At 42.7% G+C, this 25460-nt stretch overlaps 2 protein-coding genes across 6 annotated transcripts; one reads left to right on the top strand and one right to left on the bottom strand.

Moving 5' to 3' along the window:
- The first annotated feature begins 53 nt into the window (after positions 1-53).
- DCLRE1C (DNA cross-link repair 1C) lies at positions 54-11824 on the top strand. Of its 2 annotated transcripts, XM_066182756.1 has the most exons (14): positions 54-210; positions 329-380; positions 2053-2137; positions 3208-3267; positions 3935-3990; positions 4069-4170; positions 4419-4491; positions 4636-4776; positions 5305-5406; positions 6004-6140; positions 6307-6361; positions 7928-8016; positions 8903-9003; positions 9466-11824. In XM_066182756.1, the coding sequence occupies exons 1-14, from the start codon at positions 102-104 to the stop codon at positions 10425-10427; spliced, it is 2124 nt and encodes a 707-aa protein (XP_066038853.1). In that variant the 5' UTR covers positions 54-101; the 3' UTR covers positions 10428-11824. The 2 variants fall into 2 exon arrangements, with proteins under 2 accessions (XP_066038853.1, XP_066038854.1); XM_066182757.1 differs by lacking the exons at positions 54-210; positions 2053-2137 and having other exon boundaries at positions 334-380.
- Positions 9673-24563, bottom strand: SUV39H2 (SUV39H2 histone lysine methyltransferase). 4 transcript variants are annotated; one of them, XM_066182760.1, is made up of 7 exons: positions 24517-24550; positions 23368-23513; positions 21747-22418; positions 19680-19826; positions 18033-18162; positions 16504-16619; positions 9673-9696 (listed from the first exon to the last, which is right to left on the bottom strand). In XM_066182760.1, the coding sequence occupies exons 1-6, from the start codon at positions 24533-24535 to the stop codon at positions 16510-16512; spliced, it is 1224 nt and encodes a 407-aa protein (XP_066038857.1). In that variant the 5' UTR covers positions 24536-24550; the 3' UTR covers positions 9673-9696; positions 16504-16509. The 4 variants fall into 4 exon arrangements, with proteins under 4 accessions (XP_066038857.1, XP_066038858.1, XP_066038855.1 ...); XM_066182758.1 differs by lacking the exon at positions 9673-9696 and adding an exon at positions 12153-14340; XM_066182759.1 differs by lacking the exon at positions 9673-9696 and adding an exon at positions 12153-13130.
- Between the last annotated feature and the right edge of the window lie 897 nt (positions 24564-25460).

Here is a 25460-nt window from a genome sequence, read left to right as displayed (position 1 = left end):
CCCCTTTAAAAGGCCGTGCCCGCCCCTGATAGGCCGGCGCGGGGCGGGGTCGCCTCAGGATTGGCTGGGGGCCGGGCGGACGGAAGCGCGCGCTGCCCGCCATGAGCCGGTTCGGGGGCCGCACGCGCGAGTACCCGGCCGTGTCCATCGACCGCTTCGACCGCGACAACCTGCGCGCGCGCGCCTTCTTCCTGTCGCACTGCCACAAGGGTGAGGGCCCGCCAGGGTCCCCTCCGTGCGCCCCTCCCCCCTTCCCGTGCGTCCCACCCCCCGTGCGTCTCTCCCCGCCCCGTGTGTCCCCCGGCTGACCCCGTGCCTCTCTCCCCAGATCACATGAAGGGGCTGCGGGCGACCGCCCTGAAGAGGAGGCTGGAGGGCAGGTACGGGCTGGTGGCGGGGCAGCCGCAGGGTGCGCGTCAAAGCGTGAGCAGAACGGCGCGAACGACTGCCATAGGGCAGGAGTCCCAGCGTGGGAATGGGATAGGGACACCTCCCACTAGATCAGGTTGCTCCAACATCCCAACCTACCTGAACTCTTCCAGGGAATGGGGCGTCCACAGGTTTTCTGGACAATTTGTTCCAGTGCCTCACCATCCTCACTCATTTTAAAAACTTCTTCCTTGTATCTCATCTAGACTTGTCCCTTTTCAATTTTAAGTCAGCCTCCCTTGTCCACACCATGTCCTTGTAGAAAGTCACTCTCTATAATTCTTAAAAGCCCCCTTTAAATGTCAAATGGTAGCAGTAATGCGCCCCCAAAATCTTTTCTAGGCTGAAGAACCCTAGCTATCTCAGCCTGCCTTCATGGGAGAGGTGCTCCAGCCCTCTGGGCATCTTTTTGGTCTCTGGATCTGCTCCAACAGGAACCTGTCCTTCCTGTGCTGAGGTCCCCAGAGCTGGATGCAGCACTGCAGGTGGGGTCTCACAGGAGCAGAACCCCCTGCCTTGTCCTGCTGCCCACAGTGCTGGTGATGCAGCCCAGGATAATACTGGCTTTCTGGGCTGCAAATGCATACTGCTGGCTCATGCCCAGCCTCTCATCCACCAGTATCCCAAAGTCTTCTGCAGGGCTGCTGTTAACCCATTTATCCATCAATCTGTTTTGATATCAGGGGTTGTCCAAGCTCAGGTACACTTGGCCTTGTTGAACTCCATGATATTCATGAGCTTCATGAGGATCCCTCTTATTCTCCGGAAGTGTTGGTACGCAGAGACAGTGCTGTGCCTGTTCAGTGAAGGAGCCAGCTGTGCTCTCTGAAGTGTATAAGCAAGCAGTTTGAGGGAGACAGTTACTCCCCTCTGGCCAGCATCTGTGAGACCTTTCTGTGGTACTGTGTCCAGCCCTGGGCTCTCCTGGATGATAAATTGATAATTGGTATTTTGGTCAGCATCATCATGGTGGTCTGGGGCCAGGACCGTGTGAGGAGAGGCTGAGAGAGCTAAATGTCTTCAGCCTTAGGAGTAGGAGACAGTCATGTATCACTGTTTGCAGGCAGGGCTAGAGGAGATGGAGCCAGACTTTTCATGGAAGGGCATAAAGAAAGGACAAGGGGCACCTTTTCCACCATGAGGATGATCAAATGTGGCAGTGGGCCCAGGGAGGTTCTGGACCAGTTCCTAGGCTCTCTTTGATTTATTAGAGTAGATATTGCATCTCCTCAGATGCAAGCAGAGAATCTCTCTTTGCTCATTGGGTCTGTGTGCATAAGCTCAAGTTTCATAAGGAGTATTCTGTGTTCTGCTGTGTGCTGACTGTCCCAAATGCCTGTTCCAGGAGTGAGTGCAGGGGTATAGAAACAAGCAGATAGGTCATGATCCTGTACTACACACTGCATTTGTGTCAGCACAAAACCATGCAGACAGGGGCACACAGGGGTAGGTTTGGATTTGCTGTGCTGAAGTGAAGCCTGCAGGCATCCAGATCTGCAGGTCTCCTCACATGAGAGGTTTCTGAGAGCAGGGTTTGATGGGTGCCAGGTGCTGATGTGTTGTTAGATTGTTCCTCGTGTCTACTTTAAAAAACACTTATCTGTGTTTTTTGTCTCCTCACAGCTTGAAAGTTAAACTTTACTGCTCACCAGTAACTAAGGAATTGTTGTTGACTAACTGGAAATACAAGTTTTGGGAGAATCATATTGTGAGTTTGTGTTTATTTTGAAAATAGCACTTTCCAAGCAGTGATTCTCAGAAAGAAGCAGCTCCCTGCTCCTCAGGAGTGTCTGTATATTGGTGTTTCAGGGCTTAAGTACTTCCAACAATGTGCCTTTCCTGCTGCTTGCTGTGTGGGACTGGTTTATTGCTGTTTGTTGTTTAATTTTTTTCCCCCCACAAAATATTTCCTTTTCTCTCAACTTCAGCTTTATGTGGCCTTCATCTTAATATTGATCATTTGTACACTTGAATTTGTATTCATTTGTACTGATCATTGGTATTAATTTCTTTACCTTGCTCATGTTTCATTGCTCCTGTCTGCTTCTGTTGCTTCATTTAAAGTGTCTTATTGCTTGGAGTGTATATAATCTAAAGTTATATGATTTTCCTTTTGCTTTTTGGAAAATAGACTATAACATGAAGAAGTTTTAGTATAAAATCACTGAAAGACTTAATAAATTTACATGATTTCCAGTGTTTGGAGCCAGACTGCAAGGGATCAGTGTTATGTACAGGTGTGACTTGAGGTTATTTCCTTCCCTTTGCAGATGCAGGCATTATGAAATTGAACATGAGGTTTTTTGCAGAAACAGAAATAATTATCTCTGCGGAAACACAGGAATACTTGGTCCTGGTGATTTGTGGGTTCAGCTTCTGATAATAGGGGGCAGTGGGAAGTGCTGCAGTACAGAGCTCTCCTAGTAGGATCCACTGCTGTGGGACTGGGATGTTTTGGGCTTTTCAGTCATCTAAAAATAAGGCATGTGATCTATCCAGAGGAGCAAGAGCTGTTGCTGATAGAAGTCTAACATGCTCTAACCTTTTTAGGCATGCACACATTGGTTGAGGTATCTCCATTTAATTTTTAGATACCTTTTAGGAAAATTTATTCCACTGGAAATGGAAATTTATGACTTACTATGGGAAAATGAGTTTAATTTTACAGGCTTAGCATTAGCCAGTGAGTGCTAGAGATGTCTACATAATGAATACCATGACATAAACATGAAAGAATGTTCAGTAAATCCTATAATGCAATTAATCATTTTGTTACAGGTTGCATTGGAAGTCGAAACTCCAACTCAGATTTCTTTAGTAGATGAAACATCTGGTGAGGTAAGTTACAGGCAAAAAAGGTTCATATGTCAGTCATGGGCAGTAATGCTGTTTACACAAGTACAGGAAACACAGCTGCAGCATCTGAAGTGCACAAGCTATTTTTAAAATGTATGTGCCCCTCCTCTCCTGTAGTGACAGAAAAAGGGGTGATAGTTTTAAACTAAAAAAAGGGTTGATTCAGACTAGATAAATGGAAGAAGCATTTTACTGTGAAGTTGGTGAAACATGGAACAGGTTGCCCAGAGAGGTGGTGGATGCCCCATCCCTGGAAACATTCAAGGTCAGGATAAGGCCCTGAGCAGTCTGATCTAGTTGAAGATGGTCCTGCTTTTTGCAGGGGAGTTGGAGTGGATGAACTTTAAAGGTCCCCTCCAACCCAAACAATTCTGTGATTCTGTACTTCCTCACCAGGAATCAAGGAAATAGAACTGTCTTCTGTCCAGCTTGCTTTATAAGCACCATACAATACTTGGTCCTCTCTTCTGCCATGACGGAATGGTTGCTCCTTAGTGCTTGTTGCAGTGTGAAGAGACTCTCTGGTTTTAAAAGCAATGCCAAATGCTGCAGGAGGCTGTGGGGAGTAATACATTGCTCTCACTGTGCTGACAAAAGTACTGGTAGCACTTACTACAGTCTGAAAATAATGCTAACCGCTCTCTTCCAGAAAGAAGATGTAGTGGTGACACTTCTGCCAGCTGGTCACTGTCCAGGTTCAGTCATGTATGTCCTTTCAATACTTTAAATGTTTCACCACCTGGCATTTAATGAGGAATTTGACCCAAGTGTTGCCATTTGCAGGTTTCTGTTTGAAGGTGAGAATGGCACTGTGTTGTACACAGGGGATTTTAGGCTTGCAAAAGGAGAAGCAGCCAGAATGGAGCTTTTGCATTCAGGGACCAGGTGAGCTATTTGTGGGATAAAGAACAGAAGATCATATGGCATGGACAATTTGGCTTAGGTACTCATTATTTTTTTTCCTCATTTTTTATTCTGGATTAAATATAAATGCAATACTGCAGTTACAAGCCCCATTTGATGTATTCTTTGTAATCAAGAGGTAGAATTACCTCCTTTTGAAGAGAGAGGAAGTGGTGTATCTTAGCACTGTGATGCAATGTTTACTCTGATATCACATTTCTATCCTCCAGGGTAAAAGACATCCAGAGTGTGTATTTGGACACTACTTTTTGTGATCCCAAATTTTATCACATACCAAGCCGGGTAAGTCTAATAAATTATGAGAACAAAGGCCCTTAAAACTGTTAATTAATTAAATACCCCTTTGTTAGGTAAGTCTTGCAAGGCAATCACAACACTTTGGAAGTATTTTCCAAGATGATTGACAGCATTTTCTACACTTTTCAGGAGGAATGTTTAAGTGGGATCATGGAGTTAGTGCGAAGCTGGACCTCACTGTCTCGTAATCATGTTGTGTGGCTGAACTGCAAAGCTGCTTATGGATATGAGTATTTATTCATAAACCTCAGTGAGGAACTCGGAATCAAGGTAATGTTTCTCTCATTGTGGCTTTGGAACAGATCCTCAGTAATGATTGTGGCCAACACTGAGCGGGCAATGGCTGTTCAGAGGGCTTCTCTAGGTCACAGTTATGCCTGTTTCAATAACTTCCCTTAAAAAGTACAGTTGTGCTCAGGATGAGGTAACTAGTTGACTTCAGTTTGGAACATCTGGACTTTCCAAAGAGAAGTTAATTCCCAGTTTTCAAACTCAGTGTTTACCTCCCTCCCTTTTATTTTGTGAATGATAAAAGTCATTTGCATACAGCATTAGTAGTTAGTATATATATTCTGATTTTCTCATGAGTATTCATCCTTCTTCAGTATAGGTGGTATGTTCTACTTGCTCTAGATGTCCAAGTTTTGGCTGACACATCTCTGCTTGGTCATTTTTGGAAGTAATAATTTAAATGCCTGCCAGCATTTGGGGAGAGCAGAATCCCATCTATATACCTGCTCCAACTGCAGTCTGGCAAACACATTGAACTAATAAAGAGTAAATTCTGCCTTTCTCTAGGTGCACATGAACAAACTTGATATGTTCAGGAACATGCCAGAAATCCTGTGCCATGTTACCACAGACCAACACACACAGATTCACGCCTGTCGACATCCTCGGGTGCGTTCGTTCTGCAAAGCCTCCCCCAACTTTGCTGTGAAAGTGGTTAAATGTGGTGATGTTTGGGGCCTGTTGGGTTAATGAAGACTGCTGAAATGGTGACTTAATGTAAAGCAGAATGAAAACCTTAGTTAGTGGGTTCAAGTTTCTTTGTTTGTTTGTTTTTTTTTAAGGGAAAATGTATTAGCTTATGCTAGAAGTAGTTTAATTGTATTTGAAGCCTAAAAATGGTGTTTTTAAGTGAAGTGAGACAAGCACCAGAGTAGATCAATCAGGTATTACCCATTTCAATGTATGAAAAGCAGCTCAGATGGTGCCTGCTGCAGCCAAACACTGTGTGGCCATCCATTTCTGAGATGTCTGTCGGGCTGGAGGCTCCAGCTTGAAGGAACACAGGTAGAAACTGAGATGGCACATTGGGGCATTGGTCTCCCTGACTGATTTGCTTTGCCAGCTGCACTAAAGAACCAAGGTGTGACAGGGTTTTTCAAGAGAATTAGAAGTGAGAGAAGAACTTCGTTTGGCTAGATACTATGCTGCTTAATTTCTGGGTAAAAAACGGTCACTGTTGAACATAATTTTATATCCATTAGACAGGATGAGGACTGCTTCCGAGGGAACAGACTGCCCTGTGGGATGACTTGCCTTAATGGAACTCCCCTGCACATAATCAGCATCAAACCCTCCACAATGTGGTTTGGGGAAAGGAAAAAGAAAACCAGTATAATAGTGAGGTGAGCATTTGGACCACACAGAAACTTCCTGTTGTTTCAGGTTTATATCTTGCCTGATATGTGTATAATTGTATCTCAGAATGGACTTCAAGAGTAGGTTATGCTGGTCTGTTGACCACAGATGAAGAGCAGTTACCTAATTCCTGTGCCTCTTCTGTTTTTTTAGGACTGGGGAGAGAACATACAGAGCTTGTTTCTCTTTCCACTCTTCATACAGCGAGGTTTGTATACTTCTAGTACTGAATATACATTGATCTAAAAAATGTAAAAGAGTTTTGATTATTCTGGAGTGGATGATATGACTTGTCATAATAAGAAAAAATCCTGTCAGTAATAAGATGTAAGGAGACAGGAAGTTCTGAATGCTGACAACAGAGAAATGTGTTTTAATATAGCTGCAGAGAAACTTGTTAGGGCAGGATTACAAGCCTATTTCCCATTCTCAGTGTTTAGGTCACTTGTACAATTGTTTTGACTGCCTTTCTATTTTTGATTATTGTATAACTATGCAATGCTTTAAGCATGGAGTTTTAGTTTACAATATGTTGTTTATCTCTTGTGACTCAGATTTGGGTAGGTTTGCCTTCTTTTCTCAGCCCACACATTTAAACTGAATTTTCTCACATCTTGACTGCTACTCTTGCCCCTTTTCCTGTGTTAGAAGAGTGAAAGGAAATTGGTCATGGCAGCATCCTCCCCACAATCACACACTTTCATTTAATGTGACTTGATGCAGCTCTAAAAACACTACTTTCTCCTAAGAAACCGAAAGTGGATCAGTGCTAACAATGATCTGTCACAAAGTCTTGCACCACAAAATGGAGGAAGGCAGTACTGTTTTTAAGATCCCAATTAAGTTTAAATTTGCTCTGCCATGTAGGATTTTAGATGGAGGTCCCAGTGTGGAATTTGCTGGAAGAATATGAGGGGTAGTGTAACACTAGCACTCCTACCTCCACATGCAAAAACAGATGGGCCCTTGTCCTGGTTTGAGACAATTTAAAGGAGAACACTCTGGAAGGAGTTGTCTTCCTTTACGGGTTCAACAAATCCCTTTCCACCAATAAGGAATGAACAGGAGTAGATAGAAGTTAAAAACTAAGTTTCCTAACAAGTGCAACAGCAACAGGCAAAAAATAACAGTAAATAACTGCTAGATACAAAATTGCAATAACATTATGGACCCCAGGACAGTCCTGCTGTCTCTACAGCTGGCAGTGTAATCTGCAACCTGCAAGTGTTTCCAGTGCTCAGCACTGAAAAAGCCTCAGCAGGAGTGCCCCAAACTGGACACAGTTCTTCAAGAAATTTACTGGAGATTGTCTAGAAGAAAACAGAGTAAGGAAAAAACTGTGTGTTTTGTCATAATGGGCTTTGACAGGGTACTTTAGGAGAGATTTCAGGAACAGGAAAGGAATACTTGATCTGCAAAACTGGAGACTTGAACTCCAGTAAGAAAAATGCCCTTTTGAAAAGATCAGCAGCAGTAAGGACAAGGAAGCACTGGCTCACATTCTAGGTCTGCCCAGCCTTTTCTTTCAGAGACAGTGATAGTTTGTGTAGTAATTGGTAATTGCAGTGAGGTGTTAGGTGAGGCTGAGTTCTCAGCATCCTTTCAGGCCTGTTTCCTTGTTCCAGAGATATCCACTTTGACGAAGTCATGGGCTATATTGTCTACATAAAAACTATTAGTACTTTGGGATGTGCTCACATCAGTGGTGCCTTTAGGTGACATTCTTAACTGTTGATATAATTTGTTACATATCTTCTTTTTTTCTGGAATTCAGATCAAGGATTTCCTAAGCTATATCTGTCCTGTGAACGTGTATCCCAATGTACTGCCAGTGGGTGCAACAGAGGACAAAGTGATGGAAATGTAAGTGACAAGTGGCTGCTGGAGAGAGGTGATCCAAACTCTGTTCCTGTAAGGACAATTCCCCTCCTGAATCCCAGCCTCTCAGTAGGGCCACTGCCTTTTGCTTTACTTGTGTGTCAGAATTTTTTTCTATATTCAGTCCCACAGACTTGGATTTTCTGAAGCACATGTGTATGTTGAGCTGAGTCTCAGAGTTTGTATTCTACTTCTATCTGTGTGTAGAGGCTTTTCTGCTGGTAAGCACTGTTTGGGAGGAAACTGAATACAGATTCATCTCACTGTGATCTGTGACCCATTTCTATTTGTCATTGCTACTTCTCAGAAGTTTCTTTTAAAGATGGTTTTTCTGGGGACTTGAACTCCTCCCCTGCACAGCATCAGAGGCCAGTTCTCCTGTGCTGCTGTAGATGTTGGCAGCTTAAAAAGCACCCTCAGGGAGCAGGAGAGCTGTGGTGTCTCTTAGTCTGGACAAAACAAAGATTCCTGTTCTTTTTTCCTTTCCTCCCTAGTAAGAAAGGAGATTTCCACTTAATAATCACTGAATAAAACTGTAGTCAGATTTCGAACCCTGTCAGCTTGTCTTCTGTAAGGAAGGAACTACAAGATAGTTTCCAAAAACTGTACATGTTTTAAGGTAAATATATTGAAAGGACAGATTTCTACCTTTCAGCTGCTGTAGCTCACCAATGAATCAAGGACATTGTCCTAGGTATTGTTGCCTTTGCTTTAACATTTTGCTGCAGTGCCTGTGAAAGGCAAGGAGCAGTGTACTTAAAACAAGTTAAAGGATTTACTTTTGCTCCTGAAAACATCTGCTGAGTTATTATATATTAAATATATAACATTAACTAAGTTAAATATTAACTGCTTTTCTCATTCCCTTCAGATTAAAGCCATTATGCAGGTCTTACAGGAGAATCATGGAACCCAGGTACAAGCCCTTAGGAACACTGAAGAGAGCCCATAAGAGAGAATTATCTGATACAGGTAAAGGTTCTGCTGCTGCTACTGCACCTTAAATGCAAGTCTGAGACCTTGAGCAGAGGTGCCAAAAGCTTTGGTGTTCACCACAATCTGTGCATGCAAAGCAACAGAAATAGAAATTACGTGAACTTAGGAAGGTGAGAGAGCACTAATTGTGTAAAAACACAGTTGTTTGCAGTCTTAAAATGTACTTAATGCTCAACAGCCCTGTAAGTTTTTGGATGGAGTTCCTTCCTTCAGTCCTAGACCAGCCCTAGGAAAGCTTGTTCTAGCTGTCTCTGTGAGGCACTGTGCTAACCAAGGCAAGGCAAACACTGTCAATATCATCCTGCAAAATCTCCAGCTGGGTTAAAGAATATTTTCCTCAACTTATACTAAATGAATTTTTATTAAAACTTTGCTCTCAACAAGATTTTAGCAGAGGTGTGAACTTTTCTTAGTGATTTTCTGTTTGTTTCTTGCCAGATGAAGATGATCTCTTTGATTCAGAATTAATTTCTACAAGGCCTAAGATTCCAAAAGAGCAGAGAGGAGAGGGCAGGCTCTCCAGCACAGCACTGTCTGAAAATTCTGAAGGAAACATTAATGAGAGCACAGGAATTTACAAAGGGACCACAACTTACACATCCCTCAAGGTAGACTTTGTGGACTGTGAGGAATCAAATGATGACGATGATGAAGATGACGAAGAAGAATCTGAAAGAAATACAGTTCAATTTCTTTCCCATGAGCCAGATGCCACTTCCACAGCCAATTTCAATGGAGTAACTAGTGACCAGCAGGAGTTTAATGCCAATGTCCCCTGCTGGGATGAATTTTTTACTGGTAATAAACTAGAGGAAAGCTCTGAAAATGAGGACAACATCCCATCTTCAGCAGATGCTGGTGGGTCCCAGTCACTCTTCAGCGATTCAGATGGAGTCAGTGACTCAACACACATCTCCTCCCAAAATTCTTCTCAGTCAACACACATATCAGAGCAGGGGAGCCAGGGCTGGGATAGCCAAATGGACACAGTGCTCATCACCTCCCAGGAGAGAAGTGCCCTGGACCTCAGCAAAGGTGGGAGCAGAGCAGTGGCTCCTGTGCTGCAGGAGAGTCCCAGGGACACTCAGCTGGACAGCAGCAGGGGGAAGCCACCAGGTCAGAACAGACCTTGTGCCCACGGTGGTGCCTGTGGCTTGAATAGCAAAGACTGTGAGAAAGCTGCAGAAGATGGCAGTGCCCACGTTCAGGATGTGCTGGTGGAAATAAGTGATGGCTCCAGGACTCCTGATCTGGAGCTGAGGAGGGACTCCCAGAGCTCCTCAGACTTCGAAATTCCCTTGACCCCTGATGCTGAAGCACCTCACCCAGATAAACTGCACCTTTTATACAAGAAACTTGCAGCAGGTGAAAACATAATCAGTGAGAAAAAAGTCTCCTGAGAACAGGTACAACCTGTTACCTTGTGGTAATACCCAGCATGTCTATTAATACCTGAATTCTTTTTCCTGTGGATTACTGTCTGCAGCTATGCTGAGTTGTGCTTTATTCAGAAATATCTTACTGTCAGAACTGGGAATTTGCAGCCTGTGTATCTTTATTGTTCCTTCCACAAAATACTGAAAAGGAAGTGTTCAGAAAGTATTCCCAGGAGGGACAGCAAAAGCCTTCTACCTCCTAAGGTTCAATTTTCCAGGACTGTAAGTAGACAAAAAATGGACCAGACCAAACTGAGGGTAGGACACTAAATGAAATTTAGTGTTTATCATGGGCTCCAAGAGTTTGCTTTTGTAATGTGATCTCAGGTTTTAATAAAATAGCACACTATTAACTGTGGGGAGGAACACCTAAGAATGACCATGCAAACAAAGCAGCTGTAATTGGGCTTTAATCACTATTACCATTGCTTATCATTACTGTAACAATTTAATCTTTATTAAAACTCTTTAATAGTTATTTTAAAAAATAACTGCAGAACAGATTAGAGAATTACTGAGGTTGTGAGGGGGTTTTAATTTGTTTTAAATCAAATTGTTCATTTCAAAAAGTCTCTTTACACTGAGCTGTAACTCCAGAGTTAGGTACTGCAGACTGCTGAATATGCTCCACCTCCAACTCATTGCAAACAACTTGTCATCACTTCCTCTGTGTTCTGGTTTGTTCTGAATTGTTCTTCAGAAAAAGTTAAAATCTTGTGGTTCCCAAATTACCAGCCCTGTCCTGCTCTGGCAGGTAACTCAGCCACAGAAGATAACCTGGTATACCACACAGGCTCTTGTACTAGAAAACTTCAGCTCCTCTGCAACACTCTGTGGACTTCACTGTTTTAAATCAAGACAATACATTCTCCATGCGTGTGTGCCCTCATAACTTTCTGCCGAAACTCTTAGCTTCTAACATAGAAATCTAATTCAGGTTTTTCCTAAAATGGAGTGCCTACAAAATATTCAAATCACAGAAGTCATCTAAAAATCCCTGAGGTTTTCCATCCATAGTCTTAAGTCCCAAAGAATTAAACATACTTCAGCACAACATCTCTGCCCTCTGAGTGTGCCTTCAGTTGTTGTGCCATGTTTAGTGACACATGAATGTTAAACCAACCAGCATTCTGCCACAGGGAACAGAGGCAGGAGGGACAAAGCATTGCCATAATCTATGTATGATTTTAAGGAGATTCAAGATCCATGTATTTCTCCACTGTTACCTTTCCTGCTGTTTGTGGGAGTTGCTAACCTAATTTCCAAACGTGATCTACCAACTTTGGGGGTTTTTTAGCAAGCCTGAGTGAGTGGAAGTGCTGTTGGAACTACCTCTGTGAATAAAGTCAGACAAAACAGAACCTCTTCTGTTACCTCATTTCATATCTGAAAACTTCATGTAAGTTTAGGGCTGCCTTTAACAGGATGCTCAAAAATACAGGAATCCAGTCTTTCAGGCAAGTGTAAACTTATACCAGTTCTCACCAGCCCTAAACTGAAAACACATCATTTCCTCATGGTCCCTCTGCTGAAGTCCTTACAGTCCTAGAAAATTTGGGTACAGGCTAGGAATTAAGAGGTTGCAGTCTTAAAGCAAATTCTACTGCTACAACTAATTTTGACAGGCTAATTTTTTTTTGTTTGTTTTAAAAATGACAACAACAAGAGAAAAACTAAATTTAATTTATTTAATCAAAAAACTATAGGAAGATAGCAATACTAGAGATGACACAGTATGAAAAGAAAATATTCCTGAGCTTACAAACTGCATATTCTAATACAGTTCCTAAAACATACATTAAAAATAACCAAGATTAACTTAACTTGGAGATTAAATAAATAGGGAATAGCTTTTCTTACAGGTGATCTTCCAGCTTTAGTTTTGCTACCAAAAAATAAAAATAAAACCAACAAAAAAAGAACAGCTGGAGGGACAGGTCACCAGCCCCCAAGAAGTGCATACACACGACTGAACTGGTGACCATGACGATGCCAACAGACCACAAAGCAAAACAAAGGCAGAAGCTGGGCTGGTTTAGCTTCCCTAAGAAATTGAAAACAGCTTTTTCTCCATTTCCAGTTTGGCAATTTTCTGCCAAACTCATAAAAACAGTAAAAGGAGTTTTAAAAGTGACAGTGTCCCATTAAGCTAATTCACTGACTGCAATCCACATACATTGTGAATATGTAAATATAAAATACTGTTCAAGGCTCCTACGTTGGAAACTGGATCCGTGGGTTTCCTTCAAATAAATACAAAATACTGCTACCTCCCAGAACATAAATTAACAGTTCTTTATTTATGGCAGAAGAGAACACACATATCGTTAACAAACAGCAGCATTATTCCAGTGCTGGTGATAACATCTCTGCCTCCAGAAAAGGCAGACACTGAACTCCAGTACAACTGCCACAACTGTTACCTTCTAAAATGCATCTACTTGCAGTATTTAAATCAAACTTGAAATATTTAAATCAAACTGGCCATGGGGAGAGAAAGAGCCTGGGGCCTGCCCTGTGCCCCCAGCACAGGTGAGGCTGGAGTAAGAATCCATCTCTTGCCGCAGCTGCTCCATCCTGCAGGGACAGCGCGGGCTGCAGACTGCAGCGGCTTAAGGAGCTGGAGACTGCAGATTCCATCCACATGGAATGCACTGCTCATCTGAGCTACATGCAAGAGAAAGCACTAATGACTCCAAACGAGTTTGCAGACATTAAAGCTCCACATTCCACTTAAAACTTTAAATTAAAAAGAAAGATCGTTAAGAGATAGGGCATGATAAAAACGGACGTGATTCAGCATTTAGCAACTGTGTGGATACAGGTGAGCATGATCACATCAAATACTTTTAAATCTAAGCAAACTTTTTCCTATTCATTAAAGAATATAAACTCTCTATTTCAATGTGTATCTCTGTATTGTAGATTACAAAACTCACACAGCATTTCCAGTGGCCCATGCTCTTCACCAAAAGTGTAAAACTGATTTTGGCTAGTAGCATATAAAATGTCATTTGCTACCAAAGAGCCAGATCTTCAGTACAAATGCAACTGTGCTTCTTAAGGAACAATCTTGAAATGCTTTTTTTGAAGTGCTAGTAATTAACATGGAATTTAAGGCATTTTCTAACAAATTAAGTAAACAGTTACATGCTGGGTATTTGACTTCATTCACCTGAGCCAACAGCTGTGCACCTTATAAAGGTAACTAGCTTGACCTATGATACATAGCCAGCATCCAGCTATGGAGCATCCATTTATGGAGCAACATTATTCTGCCCGACCCTGTCAACATTTACATGACCGGTAAGCAATATGCAAGTTTTACCAGCTTTGAATCCATGAGAGAAAAGCATGTGGATCTTCCCTAGAGCATGGACCTTGGCTATAACTCCACTCATCACCCACCTCAACTGCTCTTCAGTGGTTCTGAAGCCAATCGAAACTTAGCATATGTTATGAATAGATTAAGACAACTTTAAGATGATCAGGAAAAAAAAAAAAAGATGACTCAAGCAGCTGAAGAACAGCACATTTCTCAGCTTTTACATTCAAGAACATCTTCCAAATGTCTACAGCAAATGGGTATTCTCACCCCTAGCCTAACTTCACTGAAGTTAACATTTTTTGCAACCAGAAAATATAGGCCTAGTATCTTAGAAGTCTGTCACTAGGTAAAAAAGACAGTATGTAAAAATCTAACCAAAACCAGTTGTGAATGTACATCAATCCCAGGGCTCTTTTGCACCTAACAGATAACAGAGCGTGTCTCTACAATTCATTTGCTTTGTTAGACAATGGGCTGCTCTCCTTCACCTTTTGCTATCTATTTCCAAACTGCAGCCAGCAACTTGTTTCAGCCACAACTGCCAAATTTCTGCAATGAAAACAAACAGCAAATGTTACTTCTGACAGTTCCATATTTACAAAAGCTCTGTGGAACTGCAGTCCTCCTATAGAATCCTAACTATAAATCAGAGCATAACAACTGAAAACACACTACATAACATCAGCTAAGTCCAAGTTTTACACTTGGGATCTGTTAATACCAGTTACAGAATCAATCAGGCTGGAAAAGGCTTTTGAGATCAAGTCCAACCTATGACCGAACACCACCTTGTCAACCAGACCATGGCACTGAGTGCCACGTCCAGTCTTTTTAAAACACCTTCAGGGTGCTCCTCTCTGAGCAGCCCATTCCAATGTCCAATCAGCTGTTCTTGAAGGATTTTTTCCTCATGTCCAACCTAACCATCCCCCACCCAGCACAGCTTGAGACTATGTCTCCTTGTGGTATTGCTGGTTCCCTGGGAGACTGACCCTCACCTGGCTACACCCTCCTGTCAGGGAGTTATAGAGAGAGTTAAGGTCAGCCCTGAGCTTCCTTTTCTCCAGGTAAGTTATGGAGTGGCTTGGTGAGCTCATCTGCCAGCTCCCTTATCACCCTAGGGTGGATCCCATCTGGTACCACGGACTTATGAGTATCTAAGTGACTCAGCAGGTTTCTAACTGCTTCCTCCTGGATTACAGGGAGACTATTCTACTCCCCATCCCTGTCTACCAGCTCAGGAGGCCAGTTGTCCTGAGGACAGAACAACTGTATTAATGTTGAAAACTGAGGCAAAGAAGGTGTTAAGTACCTCAGCCTTTTCCTCATCTTTGGTAACCATATTCCCCCACTGTGTCCAATAAAGAATGGAGGTTTTCCTTGTCCCTCCTTTTGCTATTAATGTATTTATAAAAACATTCTTTACTATCCTTTAAAGAAGTGGCCAGGTTAAGTTTTAATTGAGCTTTGGCCTCTCTAACTTTCTTTCTGCAACTACTTCCCTTGCATGGAGATCCACAGACATTTTACAATTTGCACTCCTGTGAACCTTTATTTACACACTGGCTCTCCTTAATCCCTCACCCTAGTGCCATAAATGTTATTGCTAAGATCTTCAAGCTTTTCTTTATATAACAAAAAAGCAACTAAGTCAACTAAGATTTAGAATTCAAATCAAATACCTCCTGACTTCTCAAGGTAGAGAAAACATGTAGCATCGCCTCATCCCACTGGAATCAGCTCCTGAAGGCCTATGGCTGAAAGCTCACACCCGAATGTCTGTGACACTGAACGTGAGCCAGCAGTGCCCTGGCAGGCAGGAGGGCCAGCCCTGTCCTGGAGTACATCAGGCCCAGCATCAGCAGCCAAGCAAAGGAGGGGATTGTCCTGCACTGCTCTGCACTGGGGTGGCCTCACCTCGAGAGCTGGGGCAGCTTTGGGCACCACAACATAAAAAAACAACGTTGAACCATTAGAGAGCATCCAAAGGAGGCCACAAGGATGGTGAAGGGTCTGAGGAGAAAACTTATGAGGAGCAGCTGAGGTTACTTAGTCTGTTCAGCCTGCAGAAGATGAGACTGAGGGGAGACCTAATTGAGCTCTTCAACATCCTCACAAGGGGAAGCAGAGGGGCAGGTAGAGATCTGTTCCCTCTGGTGACCAGTGACAGGACTTGAGGAAACAGCCTGAGACTGAGTCATGGGAGGTTTAGACTGGATATCAGGAAAAGTTTCTTCACCCAGAGGGTGGCTGGGCACTGGAACAGGCTCCGCAGGGCAGTGGTCACAGCACTAATCCTGACATAGTTCAAGGACTGTTTGGACAATGCTCTCAGGCACAGGGTGTGACTCTTGGGGATATCCTGTGCAGGACTAAGAGCTCGACACAATGACCCTTGAGGGTCCCTTCCAATTAATCTCATTCTATGATTCTAGGAATATTCAAATCAAGGTACATTCTTTGCATACATTTTACAGCTTCCTAAACAACTGCTCTAGAAAAATGGATTTTTAATCCCCATTACCAGTTTTGTATTGGCTTGAAACACTACAATCTCTTTCTTTGGCCAATGCCATTTCAATTACAAACACAATACCTTGTTTTCACCATCCATATTTACATTAGATGTAAGAATAGTTGAATATACGTGTTAAAGAAGAGTCTTCTTAAAACACATTAAAAAAAGAACAAAATATTTGTGACTTTGGATACCCGAACTCAGTTGAGATAACCTCTGCAACACACGGCTCCACATTTACAGACAGTTCTGATCCTCTTTTTGGATGGGCTAAGACCTTCAGCAGAGTCTGAAGTCAGATCTATTGAACCTGCAACACAGATGAACACAAGTAAGGAAGTTCTGAAAGTCAGACCAAGATCATGCCCAGTATTCAAACAGTTTCTAAAGCCCTTCTAAGAACCCAGTTCAAAGGGCTGTGCGTGAAGCTGTACTCAGATTCTACTGACACCCTTGTTACAGCTACTTGTACAACACCTGGCATACGCATCAGAATCCAAAACTCAGACTTGAGCTTTGTACCCCCCAGGTAACCACATGGATCAGCTGACAGTGCAGCTGGCCTTCAAGGACCTTCAATGTCAGTGTCACAAACAGAGACAGAGGTGTTTTAAGATTCAAGATCAATTTGGCACTGTTGTAGTTTAAGCCCAGCTGGCAATGAAACACCACACACACTCACTCTCACACCAGTGGAGCAGGGAGGAGAACCAAAAGTAAAACTTGTAGGTTGAGATAAGAACAGTTCAATAATTGAAACAGTAAAATATTGTAATGATGATGATATTCTGATTATGCTGATTATTACTATTACTAGTAGTAGTAAAAGAAAAAACCAAACACAAGTGATGCACATACAATTGCTTATGGCTCATGGATGCCCAGAGGCCATCCCTGAACTCTGATCAACCCCTTCTGGATATCTCCCCAGTTTCGAGTCTGGGCATGACATTCTCTGGCATGGAATATCCCTTTGCCCAGTTCATTTGTCTATGCTCCCTCCCAGCTTTTTTTTTTTTTTTTTTTTTTTTTTTTTTTTTTTTTTTTTTTTTTTTTTTTGAGTACCTCCTCACTGGTAAAGTATGAGACACAAGAAAGTCCTTGACTTAAGAAAAACACCACATAGCGACAACCAAAATATCAGTGAGTTATCAACATTATTCTCATACTGAATCTAAAACACAGCACTGGACCAGCTACTGAGAAGAATTAACTCTATCCCAGCTGAAACACCTGTTCCATAGGACCCACATCCACAACTGAGGCCTGCAGACATCAGAACTCAAACATATGGTGCCTCACGCTGCTGACCTGTTACAATTGCCTTAGTATCTATCTTAATAACTATCACTAGCAGACTACCTAGAAAGTAGTTCACCTGAAATGCTGACTTGAAAAAAGGAAAGCTTTACTTAAGGGCAACTTGACCATTCCTTTGAGCATTCCTGGGACAAAGCTTCAAAATCATTTGCTTCACCAGACAATCCAGTCACAATCCCTGATGTGCTAGGAGCACCAAGGGAGGCAATGCACTAGAGATGCAGGCAAAAGCTTCTGGGTGTGCTCTTCTCTTCACTACACGTCATGAACGATGACTGTTCTGAAAGCCAGAGCTGTGTTATAAAAAGCCATGCCTGAGCTGAAATGCTACCATCATTCAGGCTGCAGTAAAACCCACCAGCACCCCAAAACTCCCACAAGAACCAGGTTAAAATGTGCAGACCTTTCATCTGATAGTCAAAGGTTAGCTCTTCTCCAGCCTTGATGGTTCGGGTAGAGAATAGCGCTATTCGAGGAAGACGCAAATCGAGGTTGTCAATAAACACATTGAAGACTTGAAGATTTGGATCACACTGTAAACAAAGATTAATGCAGTTTCTGTTTAGAAAAATTAACATGTAATTTCACTGAAGTGTTTAAGTAAACCAAGATCACAGCAAAGAAAAAATAGGTTCTTGTCTCAGTGACAGAAGTCTGCAATTAAGTTATCTTCTCAAATCAACAAATTGAAATAATGTTCCAGGAGAACAATCTTAAATCAGATTCAAGTCTTCCCATGAAGGCAACCTTAGCACAATGTGCAGACTACACTAATATGCAACAACCTATAAAAACAATGGCACCTTCAAAGGTGACAACAAAAATGGTTACATTCAGATGCTAGTATGTACCAACAAAACCAATAAAAAGAATTAAAGTTGTAAAAACAACCTAGTGTTTCAAACCCCACAAACTCACTACCCTGTACTGATGTTTAAGCATTGCTTCCACGCCAAAGATAACATCTTCATAGTATGCATGAATTTCTACTGCAAACAGCAAATCTGCTTGGCTTCTGAAATCCCTGCCATGGTCTGGGTGCTAGGAGGAGAGTGAAGGTCACTAAGCTGGAACTAGAAACCACTCCCTCATTTTCTCTGGATTAAGTGTCCAAAGTCAGTAGTCCCTAAAACCGTTAAACTCTGCATGCTTTTTTGTTCTTTAACAGTGAAATATATCACACATTAAAGAATTGGAAGTGAAGTTACAGACATTCAACTTTACACTAAAGACTGAGAATACTTCCATTTGCAAAAGTGAAGAGCAACTGTCTGTACCTAAAATTCTTCTTCATCCTTGTCCCTGGCAAGCCTGCATGAAATACAAGTATCACCATCTCACAAACCTGAAGACATGAATCTTCTGTATTTGTAGAACACTGACTGCATACTGCACAAACACCGGATCAGTAAGAAATAATAATTTTTAGTTCAGGAATCCTTACAAATGCAGCTCAGCCTTCTTGCTTTAGGTACTTCAGTTGAACAAAACAAAAACTGCGTGTCAAAATTTATTTCTGAGTTCTCTGGCAAGTTTAGATTAGGAGGAAAAATTATATTTCTCCCCTGTAGATACCCAAGAAAGCACAGGAATTTTTTCTTTCTCCTCTTCCAAGTTTGCAGGATGAAATACAGAGTAACATTCCCTCCTGCCTGGCTACAAAATAACAGATCAATTCCTGTCATATCTGACTCCCAGACAATTTTTTTAAGGACCTGTCACATGCTAAGCATTTCAGGTACTCAAAATAAAACACACCCAAACCAACCCTATTTTGGTTGTCTAGAATCAGCTGATTCAGTGAAAACTCCTGTCCTATAGGATGTCCAGTTCAGGCAGCATCTCTTCTCTAGATTTTTGTAGGCAGTCTCAATTCAAATAAGGCCAAGAATTCTATTTATTACATCACCTGATTAACTGGACTGTACTGAAATGAAGCAAACTACTCCAGAAAATCTATGAATACACTAAGGAAATGTTTACAGTAGAAGACTTTCTAGCACATTTAGGATAATTCTCCAAATTCTTAATATATAAAACAAGGTCTTACACTGTGGTTCACAAAGTGGGACACATTTCCGTATCGAGCTGCATCTACTGTAAATTCATCTGAGTCATAGTCCAAATCAAACAAGTATGTATTTCCCTGGTTGTCATAGAGCTGGCCTCGCCTCTCTGCTTCCTCACTTGTAATCACCTAAAAAAATAAAAAGGAAAAAAAGGAAAAAAGAAACCTGCATTATATTATTAACTATTACTAACTCAAAACAAAAATCACAATCAAGTTAGAAAAAATACTTAGTAAAAAATACCAAAATAAGTTTTTGATGTTGAAATAGCATTCCATCTAATGAATGAAGAACACATAAGAGTATATACAGCTGAACTAATTATTGATTGAGCCTTCTCTGGATGCAATTTGTCTACAGCTGATGCACAGCACTACCTTGTCTCTGGGAAAAAAAAAAAACAAACCAACATAGCAGCACCCTCTATTAATTGTTTTGATGATGACAATACAACCAAACTGTTATTACCTGAAGTTTATATATACACATGTTATCCATTAGATCCAGAAAGCCTTGTTTACTTCACATAAAACCAAGATTCAACCTTTTCCCTCTGCACAGAAGATCAACAGGTATCACTCTTTAAAACTCAGCCACATTTATAGCCCAGTATTCATTTCCTCTCTTCCCAGAAGCATCTTTTCCTGCTATTTTTGACTGCAATGAAAGATCCTATTCATGGCAGCTCAAACAGACATCACTTCACAAAGCTCAATCTATTCCATTAGGTGAGTGTGTCACTGACGACAGATAAAACAGCTTTAACAGCTTCACCTGCAGCCTGTCACATTAAACACATTCTGTTGTGCAGATTCAGCAAAGAAATCATAATTTGGCAGCAAGAGAGATACAAGATGTGATGGAATTGGACAACAAATCCCTCTAAAATCTGACAGATGAGATTTGAGAACTCAGCAGTAGATACTAAGTAGATTCAGGTGAAACAGTAAATACACACTCTTTCCTTTAAGCAACAAAATTACATAATCACTCTTCTGCACTAACAGAGATATTTGGAATGTCTGACCTTTTGTATACTTAAAGGAAATGGATGAACATGAGAAATTAGAAGCTTTGGGGCATGAAGCACGGAGGAAATCTACTTAAAACCATGAACACTGTACAAAGGAACAGAAGGAAATACTTTGAGTCAACATAATAGCAAGGCAGGTTTGTGGCAGAAATGCAACACACTGTAACAGAGAGGCTGCCAGGAACTGCTGGTGTGAAGAGCCTTGCAACAGAGCAGAGGCTGAACCACATAAACACAGGGCAATACGAAATCTCAAGAGTAACTCAAGGACTGTATTTTATAACATAAAAGTTCTCTCTGAAATAGTATGAGATTGAATAAATAGAAAATGTCCGTACTATGAGTCTTATTCTTGCTGTTAATCAAAAGTAATAAATATGCTTGGAAATACTACCTTAGAAATTCAGACAAAACAGAAAAGGGACTGAAAGACTGTGCAGGGAGTTTCATAATGACTCTGCTTTGGGAATGGCAAAAACTACAAAAAAGATGATCAGGGAAGAATGAAGAGTATGATTGCCATGAAAGAAATTAAGGACTTGCTTTTAGAAATACGATTAGGGCATGTATCTAAAATAATTCTTTAGAGCCATATGAGATAAATATTCTCTTTACTTTTGACCTTTTACAACTGCTCTGGAATGAAGGAATGTTGTAGACAACATAATTTTGCTGTGGACTTGAATGTCCCTTTATCTTTCTACTCGAAAGCAGAACGATCTATTATATAGTGAAATTGCAGAATATCCTGAGTTGGAAGACTCCCACAAGGATCACCAAGTCCCGGCCCTGCCCAGCACATCCCCAGGAATCACACCATGTGTCTGAGAGTAATGTCCAAACACTTCAGGCTTGTTGCCATGATCACCTCCTTGCAGAGCCTGTTCCAGTGTCTGACCACCCTCTGGGTGAAGAAGCCAAGAAGTGTTAAATCTGAGACAAAGCTCATTAAGATTTTCTCTAACACTTCCTTGATTGTGTCTAATTCACCTACACAAGATAAATACATACCTACCTCTCCAACATATTCCATCACAAAGCTGTTGGTTTTAATTTTCTGGAGGGTTTTCACTCCCCAGCCACGGCCATTGCTGGTTCTGAAGATGCAGAGGGAATATGGGGTCCCCTTCTGTACAATCCTATTGGGGCAGTCAGGCCCACACCTACAATACGAATTGCACTCATAGATGGGCAAGCCAGGCTGGATTTTCAATTTCTTACGTTTATTGTAAGCCAAAATAAACCCAGCCTCTTTTGGACAGCACTTCTCAGCAGGGCAGTCAGCACATTCACAGCCAGTTGTTATTCCATTGAGCACATTTATTCCTGGAGCAGGTTTATACTCATTGATGTAGTAGAAGTCTAAAGGAGGGCCTTCAAGATCCACGGTGTTTTCTACGAGAATCATTGCTTTGTGATTCTTTTTCCTGTTGAGTTCTTCTTTCCACCTCTGCAGAGCTATTCTTTGTTTAGCCTTCTTGACAATATAATCTGCAATTGCAGGTTTCAAAGTTTTAACATGGTTCCTCACTTTCATTGCTTTGCCTTCTCTCCCCCGAGACAAGTATTCATTCTTGTCTCTAAGAAAGTTCTGAATAAGCAGAGGGCAGTTTAGATGTTTCCGAGGTTCCCAAGTATTTGAAGATTCTGGCCATCCTTTCCATTTCACAAGATAGTATGCTTTGCCCTTGAAATACAGAAACAGATACAGATTTAGCCAGAGTTCATGATGCTGAAATCCAGCATCACAGAGCACACAAACACAAGAACTCTGGTGCTAAGGATCAGTACACAGGGCAGAAGGCCTTGATGTCCCCATAAAAATTACAATTGGGGAGGAAGAGAAAAATCAGCTTTTTTGTTTGCAAATTAACTTATGGCACAACTCTGCATACTTTACAAATCATCTCTAAGGGCAAAGAAATCAGAAGTTGGGATGAACTCTGATTGCTAACAGCATACCTGGAGGAGGAGGAGGCTAGTTTGTCAGGCAGGTGGTAAGTTATGCTAACTCGCTGTATGACTCGTATGCACAAGCAGAATGCAGTCGTATCACATACAGAACAAAAAAAATAAATCCAAAATTTAGCAAAAAAAAGTCTAAACTCCACTATTGGCAATATCAACCATCCTCCCAGAACAGTAATTAATTTGATACGTGTAATATTGTATTTACAATGAAGCAGCATACATTTTGTACTTATTTACAAAGGACAAATAACTGTAACAAGGACAAATCCTGAGACTGAATTTCACAGGAATCCATTTGCAGCACATGGCCCTAATTCTTCATCAGACTAAGAGAGAAATACATGTGGTTGTCTGCAAATAAAGGAGAGAAATTATAATTCATACTGAGCTACCACCCTAAAGCATCAGCATTGGATACGCAAAGGTGAAACATTTGATATTCTAACATGTCTGTAATTTCAGGAAAAGATCTTCCTTCTGCACACTGAAAGTAGAAGTTTACACCACTTTCTATTTACAGTTCAAAGTTCAAAATATATTTAATTTGATGCCAGAAAAAGCTTTGTCCTCGCTGCCTGCTGCTTTACATTATAAGCAAAACCACCTTTGGCTTGCTTCCAAATTTCAGCTGAAAGAGTGATCAAATTGGTCTGTGTTTCTCTTACCTCTTCTACCTTGTAGTCACACAAATATTCCACCTCATAACTCTTTAGACTCCTGTTGGTGATTCCAATGGATTTACATGTGAGATTTTCCTTCCTACATAATTCTTGAAGGGTCTCAAGTGAAGCTAGACATGGCACATACCAGGCTACAATAAGAAAATTGGTAAAGAATCCTATTTAATGTCTCAGCTAAATTGAAATCATTATGCCTCATCCCAGACTCCCCACATTACCATTTGTGACAGCAATCCACGAATCTCTTGTACAACTGCAGCGTCTCCAACTCAACCCTCCTCTAACAGGTCAAGTAAAAGACACGTTAATGATTCCCTCCCTGCACCTTTATTCTGTACAGTACCCTTATAAAGAAATATTTTGGAGGGCAGAGACTTCCACAGGTGAAAGATACACTAAGAACCGGGCAATTTTTCTACAATTACAGCATCGCATAACTGAACTACGGCAAGCAGGAAACTTCCTTTCTTTAACAAGACCGCCAAATTTCTGTAGTCAAGCGCAACTGAGCACTTGCGATGCAACCATGGTGATTGGACCAGAAGACAGAGACCCACAGCCTCATTCAGAAGGATCGCGAGTGCCCGTCAGCCAGGCGGATTTAGAGGGACGAGACACTCCGCAGGGCGCCAGCGCCCGGGAAACACCGGGATCAAGGGGCTGGATGAAGTCCAGAGCGGCAGCCGCCGGCCGCAGGCCGTGCCCGCCTCCGCCGGGGCTCCGCGGGGCTCTCCCGCCGCGGCCCCCGGCGCACAGAGCTCGGGAGGGGGCGGCGGTGCTTTTCCCGCGGCCGCACCGGGATCCAGCGCCTCTCGCCGCGTCCCATCCCCGTTCCAGGTTTACCCCGGGCACCTCCCGCCCTCCTCCCACAGCTCCCCTGAGGCAGTGGACAGGACCCCCAGCCCTTCCCTCCCCGCCCCGCCGGGGGTCTGTGGGCAGGGGCGGTGGGAACGGTCCTGACAGAGACAGGCGACAGGGACCGGTAGCGGCTCCCACCGCCGAGAACGAGAAAGAACCTCCCCGCCCGTCCTCCTCCCAGTTCCTCCCGGTCCCCCAGCGCCCGGAGCAGGGCGGGCAGAGCCCGGGGGGCAGCAGAGCCCCGGGGGGCCGCTTCCCCAGCCCTCTCCCCCTCACCTCCTCGCCAGCCCTCCATGTTGGAGGGGGGGGTGCGCTCTGGTCGCGCCAGCTCCGCCCCCCGCCGGAAGGGGGCGGAGCTCAGAGGGCGGCCCGGCGCGCGCGCGGCTCCCCCCGCTGGCCCCTTTCCCGCCTCTGGCGTGAGGGGCCCCGCCGGGACGGGCCCGGGAAGGCGGGACGGATTTAAAACCATTTCGCTTTTGTTCTTTTACAGCTCTGCAGTGCCTGGGAAAGGCGGGGGAAACGCGAGGCAGCTTCTTTCCCGGGCCCCTCAACTGCAGAACTGAGCAGAACCTCGGAAAAATGGGCCCGGCCCTTCTTAGGTAAAAACAAACAAACCAACCAACAAAGAAAAGAACAAAAAGAAAAAAAAAAAGTTACAGTCATCACTCCTCAGATGAGGTGTTAACTATTAATGTAGCTTTGACAGAATCACAGAATCGATCAGTTTAGAAAAGGCGTCTCAGATCATCAAGTCCATCCTATGGCCAACCACCACTCAAGTCAACCAGACCATGGCACTGAGGGCCACATCCAGGCTTTCCTTAAACACCTCCAGGGACGGCGACTTCACCACCACCCCCCCCCCCCCCCGCCCCGTGACAGCCCATTCCAATGCCTAATTACCTTTAATGTGAAGAAATTCCTCCCACTGTCCAACCCAAATCTCCCCTGTCACAGCTTCAGTCAGCAACCTCTCATCCTGTCGGGCTCTTTCTGCCAGGCAACTAAAAGACAGGAAGGTTCCTTTCGGGCAGTTGTTGAAGTGTTTAAGTTCACTTCAAACCCCAGGTAATGGAATTACAACCCTCTTCAAACACGGACAAGGATCTCTTGCTCTATGTTTTCTAATTTTTGAGGATCCTCTGTGACACTTTCAGTATTTTACAAGGTAACACACTGTAGTAAGCACTGAACTGTTGTCCCTTAACTGCACTTTAGGC

Source organism: Chamaea fasciata, unplaced genomic scaffold (genome assembly GCF_029207755.1).
Source record: "Chamaea fasciata isolate MVZ Bird 193981 ecotype frontalis unplaced genomic scaffold, bChaFas1.0.hap1 SCAF_5, whole genome shotgun sequence".
NCBI lineage: Eukaryota > Metazoa > Chordata > Aves > Passeriformes > Sylviidae > Chamaea > Chamaea fasciata.
Note: the sequence above shows the minus strand (reverse complement) of the source record. Positions and strands in the feature narration are given on the sequence as shown.